The 12,002-nt window shown below is 39.0% G+C and overlaps 1 protein-coding gene across 1 annotated transcript in view; it reads left to right on the forward strand.

Moving 5' to 3' along the window:
• LOC141764893 (sphingosine kinase 1-like) overlaps positions 1–12,002 on the forward strand; it is a 46,888-nt gene that overhangs the window by 29,755 nt on the left and 5,131 nt on the right. Inside the window, exons 3-4 of the mRNA XM_074630571.1 lie at positions 1,893–1,987; positions 2,861–2,976. Coding sequence (XP_074486672.1) covers positions 1,893–1,987; positions 2,861–2,976 — 211 coding nt within the window. The remainder of the gene's footprint in view (positions 1–1,892; positions 1,988–2,860; positions 2,977–12,002) is intronic.

Genomic DNA, 12,002 nt, shown 5'->3' on the forward strand with positions numbered 1-12,002 from the left:
GAAGGAAAAAAGCTTGCAGTGTTGCTGAGCCTCAGCAGGTGAAAGAGAGGAGAGGGTTGTGACTGAAGTTGTGACAGTCTGCTACGCTTGACTGACTTTGCTTCACACCTCACAGCACTCCTTCTGCCCTTTCACCTGCAGACGGAGAGCAGGGAAACTGAGACACAGAGAGATAGACGTGCATCCCTCCACACACATGAAAACAGAGAGCAGTATTTAAAAACCTGATTCCAGAGATGTGTGCTGTGTTAAGATGAGAATAAGTCTCGGATGCAAGAAAATCAAGATGTTAAAATGTGACGAGTAATTTACGGGTTTGGTTTGACGGGAGATACGGTAGTTTGATACAAGTGCTATAAGCCAGTCCAATTGCAGCTGATCTAAAGTGTATTATATTATAAATAAATTAGGGTCTATCAATTAAAATATTGAATCGTGATTAATTGCAAATGAATCGCACATTTTTTAATCGGTTTAAAATGTACCTTAAAAGGGAGATTTGTCAAGTATTTAGTACTCTTATCAACATGGGAGTGGGCAAATATGCTGCTTTATGCAAATGGATGGATATATTTATTACTGGAACTCAATTAACGACACAAAACAATGACAAATATTGTCCAGAAACCCTCACAGGTACTGCATTTAGCATAAAAAATATGCTCAAATCACAACATGGCAAACTGAAGCCCAACAGGCAACAACAGCTGTCAGTGTGTCAGTTTGCTGACTTGACTATGAACTGCCCCAAACTGCATGTGATTATCATAAAGTGGGCATGTCTGTAAAGGGGAGACTCGTGGGTACCCATAGAACCATTTTCATTCACATATCTTGAGGTCAGAGGTCACGGGACCCCTTTGAAAATGGCCATGCCAGTTTTTCCTCGCCAAAATTTAGTCGAACTTTGTAGCGTTATTTAGCCTCCTTCTTGACAAGCTAGTATGATACGGTTGGTACCAATGGATTCCTTAGTTTTTCTAGTTTCATATGATGCCAGTATTCATTAAAAATTGCAAGTTGCGTTAATGCGTTAAAGAAATTGGTGGCATTAAAATGAATTTGGGTTAACACGTTATTATCGCCTTGCCTGTAGAGTTTTTTTGCTGCAGACCTGCTGTCCACTGAGTAGAAGACTCTCTGGGTTATACAAGCAATTAATTGTTATTAATTAATTGAAAGTGCACTAATTAAAGACTGTCTCTATAATTAGTACCAAATTACAAAGTTATTTCCAGGAAACTTCTAGGAAATTACAGACCCGTAAAATGAATCATTACCGTAAAACATCCAGATAATAATGTTGAGGAAATGTTAACAGTTAGTTCTGCCAAAATCCAACACTTGTGCTTTTCACATTTACTTTTCTGTATTTTCAATAACCGTCTATCTCACCTCACCTTAAGAGGCCGCCCTGTCACTAAGGCTCCACTTCATCAGATCACTGAGCCCCAGATTAATTTGACAGAGTGCTCCTGGGTAATTTAATTGTTCCGATCTAATTGGCAGCGTGGTAGACGCTTCATTTAAGACCATATATCAGCTTTCCCTCCCACGGTGATACTTTAATTTGGCAACTCAAGAGAAAAACGGAAAGAAGATTACAAGGACGACGAGGACGCCTCTGTTAACTGATATCTTAATGCCAATGTCACGATTTAAATAAGACATACGTATTAGTGTCACGTGTAACTTGAGCTGCTGATAGCGAACACCCGCGGAAATGTGCTCGATGTCACCTCCATTAGAGCGGACAGGTCACGGTCCTCCTCTGTCAAGGGAGGAAGATGACAGGACACATTTCTCTTTTACTTTCTAGATTTCTTACACAGAAAAGACATACTGTACCTGCATGAAAACACACTTTACATTTATGTGTGTGTGTTTTGCAGAGCGGCAGAACCACGCCCGAGAGCTGGTGAAGGAGGCGGACCTGTCGCAGTGGGACGCTTTAGTCATCATGTCCGGAGATGGACTTCTGTTTGAGGTAAAGAGAGACACATGCACATTAGTGGTAGGACACTAAAAGTCAACATTACACACTTCTGTCATCATTACCAGCCGCGACAGCGATGCTGGTATTGTTTTCCCCTTGTGAGTCTGTGTGTGTCATCATGGCAAAATGTGGTCCTGGAGATGCCTACTGTAGCGGTACAACTACCGCAACTACCACAGAAGTGGTTTTGACTACTTTGCCAGGTGTTTATATTTCTGTCTGTGGACAGATTTTGCAATGGCCCCTTCCCCACTTTCTATCCCCCTACTTCCGGCGCCCTTGCTCGGAGCACACCCATCTTCGAACTCTGCCTACATTTTGATCTCAACTACACACCTGTAAAGTTTCGTGACTGCATCTTGCACAGTTGTGATGCTATTACGTTGACAAAATCTGTCCACAGACAAACACAAAGACATAAACAACTGGCAAAGTACTAGAAATTGCCTTTGTGGTAGTTCCCGCTACAGTAGGCGTCCCCAGGACCAAATTTTGCCATGATGACACACAGACTCACAAGGTGAAAACTTTACCAGCCGCAACAATGAATGCAGATGTGTCTCATCACTAACCTAACCCCGTTATGTCTAAACTAAACTCGAGCAGTCTTGAGTGGGTGAGTGAGTTCTTGACATCACTGATTCATTTGATAACTGTTGAGTCCATCTGAAATCTATATCTATCCATCTATCTATCTATATATACTGTATATATATATATACACATACATACATACATACAGTATATGATTTTAAAAGTAATAAACAAGACTAAATGTGACACATTTCAGTCGGGACCATAATACACGGCCCTGAGTGACTAGTTAATATCTATTTCTTACTGTATGTTCTGTGTGTGTGTCAGGTGATAAATGGTCTGCTGGAGAGACCAGACTGGGAGGATGCCATCCGGACCCCGCTGGGGATCCTTCCTGGTGGATCAGGCAACGCCTTGGCTGCATCCGTACATCACTACTCTGGGTGAGCCACATGAAGAATCCTAAATAAAACCATGAATGTTGATCTACCCTGCACGTTGCTGTGGTTATGATACTGTTTCTCTCATGGCTGCACACACACATCACTTCTCTGGCTTTAATGTAGTAGAGCTTCAATGATTAATCAATTAGTCCATCGATAGAATATTAATTGGCATCTGTTTTGATAATCAAATAATTGTTTGTTATTTTTCAAATAAACATTTGACATTTCCAGATTTTTCCTAGATTTTGGGATTATTTTTGTCATAAACGATAGTTGAGTAAAGCAAGACATTTGACATTTTATAGAGTAAATTATTAATCAATAATCAAGAAAATAAATCTCAGATTAATCATTAAAGGAAATAATGAGTAGTTGCGGTTAATAAGATAAGAACACGGTTGAAAATGTTGAAGCTTTGGCAAAATCCCACATTGCTGAAGCCTTATTACTCTACCATGACTAACCCACAATTTACGGCTCAACAGAAACCAGTCTAACCAGTGAGGTAACATATTTGGGCCCCATCATTCAAGGCGCGGTGCCGAGTTTCATTTGTGTGCATAAGTATAGTATGTATATATACTGCATGCAGTTAAATCCAGTTTAAATCAGATTATGAAATGGGTAGTTTCAGAACAAACATATCAGTTTACCCCCCTCGGGCAGAGCTACCTGTGTACCACAAACAGGAAACTAATGCAGCTGTTAATAAAAACTAGTTTTGTCCATTTTATACTTCAGTGGAGCCGATACAGTGATGGTGCACAGTGTCTCAACTGTATATAAATATAATAAAAGGTATTATTTTTGCCGTATAGTGTAAAATACTCCAGACACTACTACTACTGTGTGAAGATGTAATGATTAGATTGAGCTGTAGTGTTTTTATAGAATAGATATAGTATAATTTGTATACCTGAGCCTCAGACACACACATGGGCCTGCCTTCTGGTGCTTGTCAGTGTAAAATGCACTCATCTCATCTATTCATTATTAATGATTTGCTCATTTGAGTGATTGTTTGGAGTTCATTCAGCCAGAACAAAGAACAGAGAGGAGAAGTTGAAGGACAGACAGAAAGGAGGAATGAACCTACGAGCAAAAACGGCAACAGATCAGATTCAGAGGTGGAGAAACTTCCGTTCATTCATTCACTATTACTTAGATAATAGACCCTCAGTAGTTTACTCTATAGTGAGCAGTAAATTGACATCTCGAACATTTGTATGTCACTGCGGCACCTCTAAAATTTGCTTTACGTTTTCTCAAGCACACAGTAAGACTCTACAGCCGTGCTAGTGGCTCTGTGGGCTAAATGCTAACGTCAGCATTGCTAAACATACAGTAGTTTACACAGTTTAGTGTGTTAGATTGCTAACATTTACTAATTAGCACCATAGACTGTATCTAAGAAGTGGACATAATCACCGCGAAGTCACCCATTGGTTTGTGGACTGCTGTTTTGAAGCTTCAAGTTCGGCATTTTAGCCGTCGCCATCTTGTTTTTTTGCAACCAGAAGTGACACCACGAGAGGGTGGAGCTAAATTCAACTGAACGCTGAATAAGATATTTTTAGACGATCAAAATGTGACAATTAACTTTCATTAACTGAAAACACACAGTGAAAGGGTTAAAGTTATAAGACGTAAATACGGACAACGCTGTGGTATCGACTGTCAATCACAAGTTAGCCACACCCTAAAGCATACCCTGCTTTATGGTCTATTTTACTCATAATTTACTAAATGAACATCATACTGTATTGAAGAAGACTTGAAACTAGTGATTGAGACCATAAACTCATGTTCGCAATGTTTACTGAGGTGATATATCAAGTGAGAAGTAGGGTCATTTTCTTAGACTTTTATACAATCAGACTTCTTTTTTCAACCATAGGACTTGCCCCCTGCTGGCTGTTAGAAAGAATGTAAGTTTTAGAATATTATATTATTTCACTGCACATTGACGTTCTCTCTTAGTAGTCGAGTGTAGGTAGTTGATGTAGTTTCATGAAGACATATTGCTTCGTGTACTGCTGGCTTTATAAATTGTCCTGTGTTCCTGTTTCAAATACTCTTTTGCCCTTTCTACTCTGAAGTCACCTGATGTCACGAGGGGAATTTAAAAACCTCATGAAATGCTTTGAGGCACTTCTTTTTTTAAGCTGCTCCTACTGTTTTTAGGTCACACTAGGCTTTATCTTGCCCTTTTACTATTTTATTTATTTTGTAATCTGTCATTTTGTATCTCGGTGTATTTTTTTTTTTGGCTTGGTAGCAACCTTTATGTAAGCCTTTCTTTGTGCTGCAGTTTTTTTCCTCAGTGGGATTCCTGACTAAATAAAGGACATATTAAATAAAGTCACAATAACAAAACACCTTACATTGATGGTTCTGTCTTCACCAAAGAGCCATTCATTCATTCATCACTTCGACTGCATCTGCCAATCAGCTTCTCATCAAACAATGGTCTTGCAGCCAGAGCGGCAGCAACAATAGGAGGAAGGGACTAGACTCTGTATTGTTGACTCTCCTCTCACACTCATCCAGAAAATATCTCTCTCTCTCTCCCTCTCTCTGGTTGCTGCAGGCTGTCCTGCAGCGGCCCTGGCCACAGTGCATTTGGTATTATTCCCAGCTGAATGTAGGGTTCACTGAGGCTACGTGGATCAAACGAGTGACAGCTAGAACGTATCTGGTATTATGCAATGCAGTGAACAGGTTCGCTGAGTGAGGGTTTAATGTGTTTCTGTACACAGACATAATGAGCACGAGCTGGAACATCATCTGAACGCTGACAGTTTCTGAAGTGACATGTGTGACACTTTAATGTGAGCGAGAGTCTCCCTCCCCTGGTGGTTCACTGATACTGCATAAACAGCTTTAAATACATGGTTAGGATTATTAAAATCAAAATATTTAAACTCAGTTGCCACTTTATTAGGCACACCTAAAATAAAAGCAGTCTAATAAAACAGGTCCTGCAGTAAATCCAACCTCCATGAGGGTTATAATGTTCAGTTTTTGTTAAAACAGTGTTGAAAGAAAAAGTACTCATTCAGCTGAAAAGTGGCCCTGGTAACTGACAGTTGAGGAGGAGCTACTTTTAACTACTTTATAGACAGTTAGTTAATTTAGTCCTAACCTAAGGGTCGGGCTCCCTTCCAAAGGGTCACTAGATAAATCTGAGGGGGTCGTGAGAGGATAAATGGAGTAGTAAAGAGGACGAAACAAAAGACAGAAGGAAGTTGTGCTACACAGTTTTGTATTGATGTATAAGTTAAGATAAGCGAGGAAATAAATCTTTAGAGGAACTCCTAGACATCTGGAACAGATAACAGACCGTTGCTATCAGTTCTGATGTCAGACTCTGGCAGACCGTTTTTGTCTCAAATTATTGATTTCTTAAGTAAGTAGCCGTGTAATAAGCACGATAATGTACCGTTAGCGGGTCATTGTTGTGAAATAAACTCCTTCGCCCTGTGGGTGCTTATTTCACATCAATGACCGGTTCGCTGTACATTATCCCTTACTGTCGCAATAACCGCAATATTGCAATACCCCGCTATTGACAAGCTAACCGCAGGGAATGGCAAGCAACCGCCACAACTGCTATGTTCCCGTTTTTTGTGAGCGCAGCGCATTTACACTGTGCTACAAACGGCATCGCGACGAGGTGCTGAGCTACTACTCTGCGCTGAGCGCTGCACGTTTGGTGTTTTTTTCCTGGTCACCAAGAGTTGAAAAATGGTCAACTTTGGCTAAAACGCTGCGCTAGTCATTTTCACTTTTTACCCAGCCGTCCAATCACAATGGAGGAGGGGCGGGACAAATACTCTACCTGGCTGGTGCTAACATTTTTTACTTCCGCGGCTATTCCATATCATAGCAACCGGATGCAACCAGACGCAACCAAAGCGCCTAAATACAGTACTTGAGTAAATGTACGTGGTTACTTTATTCTCAGGTCCAGCAGGCGAGTTGCAAATCTTGTGTATTTCTTGATCTTTTTACCAAACAATCAGTTAAAGAAACGGAGCCATGGAAATGTAGATGAGACTATTTGTAAGTCAGACTGGTGAATAAATTCAGGGTGATGAATATGGAGATATATCTGCAGGGCTACAGCCAGTGAACTCCACTGAGACATCCAGTCATCACTGTAATTGGCTGTGGGCGGTAACAGCAGGCAAATCTGTGTGTGTGTGTGTGTGTGTTCGGGGTGTTATCATGACCTTCCACCCCGTCTCCATTCTCCCAGATGGGGCTGTCTTTGTTGTCTGACTGGCTTGTCATGTCTGAAGGCCCATAAGCTGATTCTGTCCCACCTCCAACATTTGTCTCCGAGCCTCCTGGTTTATTGACCCCCCCACCCCCATCCTCACCCCTCTCCCCCTTCATAGCTGCATGGGCCTCCACCCTCCTCATCTACCTCCTCTCTGTTTCTACGATCACACAATAAGGTCACAGTTACCCCACTATTGTATAACACTCCTCTCATAGCTCACTCCCCAAAGCACACGCGAGCCTCGACCCACTTCCTAACCCAAAAATATTAAGTGCACCTTCCTGTTTTTATTTTTGGTGTCCGCGTCTTATTTTTTGAAGCTCGATTCTTAACTGTGGACTGCTAGAGGGCTGTAATGATTCGTCAATCCGTTGTTTATAGAAGGAAAAACGATGCTCAAGATATGAGAATTTGCAGCTTTTCTCTGTTTTATTACGAATTAAATGGGTTTTGGGTTGTTTATTGGACAAAATAGGTTATTTAAAGACGTGACCTAGGGCTTCGAGAAGTAATGATGACAATTTATCTTTATTTTCTGACATTCTCATTAACTGAAAGATCAATCGATAATGAAAATAATCATTAGTTGAAGCCCTAGACTGGTGTCCATTTTGGATCTGGTGCATCTCTGCCCACTATCTGGGAATGACCTTTTGACCATTTAATTAGAGCTGTTTAAAGACTGGCAGCTGTAAACACAACCTGTCAAGAGCAGTCAAGAGCAGTTGGTTGAAAATATCGACTAAAAGTGGAAGTAGTTCTGTGGTGACTGTTTTGTTTTAGGAATTAAACTTCACCTACTTTGTGCGAGCATTTTATAATTATAATTATATAATTATTGTCTATGACGTGTAATGAAATTTTTATGACACATTAGGCTATACTATGACTTTTTCATGACATTTTTTATGACACAGGCCTACTATACTATGACCTTTTTATATTTTACAAACAAACCAAGAGGAGTAAGCACTTTATGCTTCTCATGTATAGGCTTATTTATATTCTTTGATGTCACAAAGGAAAAATGCTCCAAATGTGAGGATTTGCTGCTTTCCTCTGTTTTATATCATTGTGAATCATCATTAGTTGAAGTCCTAGACTGGTGTTCATTGTGGATCTGGTGCATCTCTGCCCACTATCTGGGAATGACCTTTTGACCATTTAATTTGAGCTGCTGCCGCCTAAAAGACAAGTTAAAGTGTGGAAGCTGTAAACACTACCTGTCATAAAAAACAGTCAAGTGCATTTGGTCGGAAATATCGACTAAAAGTGGAAGTATTTCTGTGGTGACTGTTGTCTTGTTTTAGAAATTAAACTTCACCTACTTTGTGCGAGTATTTTATAATTATTGGTTGTTGTCTATGACGTTTAATGACATTATTATGACACAGGCCTACTATACTATGACCTTTTTATATTTCACAAACAAACCAAGAGGAGTAAGTGCTTTAGTTTTCTGATGAGGCTTATTTATATTCTTTGATATCACAAAGGAAAAATGCTCCAAATGTGAGGATTTGCGGCTTTCCTCTGTTTTGTATTATTGTGATGTAAATGGGGTTTGAGCCGGTAACACGTTACCTAGCGCTACGCCATTTTCATTAACTGAAAGCTCAATCGATAATAAAAATAAAATTATAATGAAATAATCATTAGTTGAAGTCCTAGACTGGTGTTCATTTTGGATCTGGTACATCTCTGCCCACTAACTGGGCATGACCTTTTGAACCATTTAATTAGAGCTGCTGTCGCCTTAAAGACAAGTTAAAGTGTGGAAGCTGTAAACACAACCTGTCACACAAAGTCAAGTGCACTTGGTTGGAAATATCGACTAAAAGTGGAAGTAATTCTGTGGTGGTTGTTGTCTTGTTTTAGAAATCAAGCTTCACTTCACTACTTTGTGCTGCTGCAGCAGAATAAACAAAAACATGTTCATTATAATTATTGGTTGTTGTCTATGACTTTTTATGACATTACAATATGAGTTTTTTTATATTTTATATTTTACAATCCAACCAGAGGAGTAAACATGAAGTTATACAGACTGACAGGTAACTTGCTGATCGTCATCCTGCATCATCAGGACCCACTGTGGTGACTGACAGGAGTTTATGCAGCACTTTAATGCTTCTGATTTGTAGCTATATTTTATTATTTGGTGTCACAAAGAGCTCACTAAGAAATAACTGATTATAAGCATTATTAGTATTATTAGACTGCAAATCGACATTGCATGTGATGAATAATGACTGCTAACACACAGTAGAGACAGGACTGTACAACAGCCCCTGTGTGCGCTCCCTGATGACTGGTATTAACGTAGGGAAGGGGTCTGCAACCTTTACTATCAAAAGAGCCATTTTAGGCAAAAAAAAAATTATAAATCTGTCTAGAGCCTCAAAACATTTGATCATTGTGATGAAGGTAACACAGTTTATAGTCGAAGTATATAGTATATAAGTCTAATGCAGTGAGGGCCAAATTGAAAATGTACTACGAAGTATTAGGGCCACATTGAGGGAAAAAAAAGTCGGAGATTTCCAGAATGATTTAATAATTATATGCTAAAATAGTATATAATTGTTAAAATACAGCCCTTATGCTCTTCATCGGAGGTGGAAAACCAAAACTAATAGAAGACACTTCTGATCAGACACAAATCTCACTATTGTGTGACTTATTGTCTACACAAATGTAACCTGGTAGCTGATGTCATGATTCAGGGAGTTTTTTTAAGACATTTCAAAGAAGTTATTTGCTAATTATTATCTATTTATCAGCAGACATGGAAATAAAGCATATCAATTAACTTTGTATTCCTTTCCTTGAAATGTATTAAATAAATGACCTGCTATTGGGAAATAGTGGAATATATTTATTAAATAATGTTAAAATAAAGTAATTTTCATAAAAAAATATTGGGGTAATTTGGCAGTAATTCCAAAGAAATTTCAAATAGGTTACTTGCTAATTATCACCTAATTACCATGACATATGTGGACCTGTAAAATTAAGTGTTACCATATATTTAATTTAGGCTTTAGAATTGCTTTTTAAAACTAATATTTTTTTAATATAAGGAAAACCTGTCTGCCATGGTGGCAGGTGACCATGCTTATTTCATTCCCTAGTAGCAACCCTGCAGGACTAACACTGGAGGGAGACTCCCCAACCGTTACCGCCAGTTATTAGCTAGTTATAAGCTAACTAACAAATAACTACTAGTTAGCTAATAACTGCTAGTTAACTAATAACTGCTAGTTCGCTAATAACTGCTAGTTAACTAATAACTGCTAGTTAGCTAATAACTGCTAGTTCGCTAATAACTGCTAGTTAACTAATAACTGCTAGTTAGCTAATAACTGCTAGTTAACTAATAACTGCTAGTTAGCTAATAACTGCTAGTTAGCTAATAACTGCTAGTTAACTAATAACTGCTAGTTAACTAATAACTGCTAGTTAGCTAATAACTGCTAGTTAGCTAATAACTGCTAGTTAACTAATAACTGCAACTTAACGGTTGGTTTAAATGACCAACGGCTGACCGTTGGTCATTTAAACCAACCGTTAAGTTACTAGCTAACTAGCAGTTATTAGCTAGTTAGCGGGCTTCTGTTGTTTTGGGCTTGTCTTCCAGCCCCGGGGTTAGTCTGGATGTGAGGGTAATAATACCCGGTTTCTCCGGTAAAAGTTCAGCCACCATGTCCTCATCATTCAGCCAGCCAGCCGTGATACAATATCAACTACTCACCGTGTGTCGTCCTGAATTCTTGTTGTTTTTCTGGCTTGTTGTCTCCACGGTGAAGGAGAACACAAGAACCGCCGAAAAACGCAGTAAATCCTTGATAAATTGAAGTAAATAGGGTCCAGGGTTTAACAACAACTAGCTAAACAAACTCTCACAGAAGACCCTGCAGTATAGCTAATCCATATCTCGTTTATCCAGCTCAGTTTTTCCCAAACACGAACATTTGCGCCAAAATATTACTGTTTAAAACACCAACGTCTTATGCCTGCGCATGCGCGTTGTGAGTCCAGGTGGTCGGTTTGAAATAGTAAGATGAGGTGAGTAAGAGAAGAGATAAGATAAGAGAAGAGAAGAGAAGAGATAAGATAAGAGATAAAAGAAGAGATAAGAGAAGAGATAAGATAAGAGATAAAAGATAAAAGATAAAAGATAAGAGATAAGAGATAAGAGATAAAAGATAAGATAAGATATTCCTTTATTAGTCCAGTAGTGGGGTAATGTGCAGTGTACAGCAGCAAAGGGAATAGTGCAGAAAACAAGAAGCATCAGCTAACACAGTAAAAAAAAAGAGCTAAACAAAGTGTAACAAACCATTTAAATAGAAGGAAGTATAAAATAGGAGAAGTATATACAGTATTGACAATAAACAGACTATTAAAAAAATTGCACAAGTGGAAAATGATATTGCACAGTGAGAATGAAATGAAATCTCTCTAACAAGAGCTTTCTTGATTAAATTGAATGCCTGATATGATGGCAATTCAAACAGCTTTCATGTGTAATTAATATGAGCAGAACTTCCAATCCTTATAGTTCAGATATCACTTGGAGGTAGCTTCAGATGATCTCTGTGGTTAGATGTTTCCAGCTCTGCCTGTTGTGAGGTTGGTGTCTAGAAGGGAACCTGCAAATTGCTAAATCTGATCTGCAAAAACTCTCGCGAGACTCGCTGCCTGACGACTTATCCTGACCTTAACCATTCAA

The sequence above is a fragment of the Sebastes fasciatus genome, chromosome 3, assembly GCF_043250625.1.
Source record: "Sebastes fasciatus isolate fSebFas1 chromosome 3, fSebFas1.pri, whole genome shotgun sequence".
NCBI lineage: Eukaryota > Metazoa > Chordata > Actinopteri > Perciformes > Sebastidae > Sebastes > Sebastes fasciatus.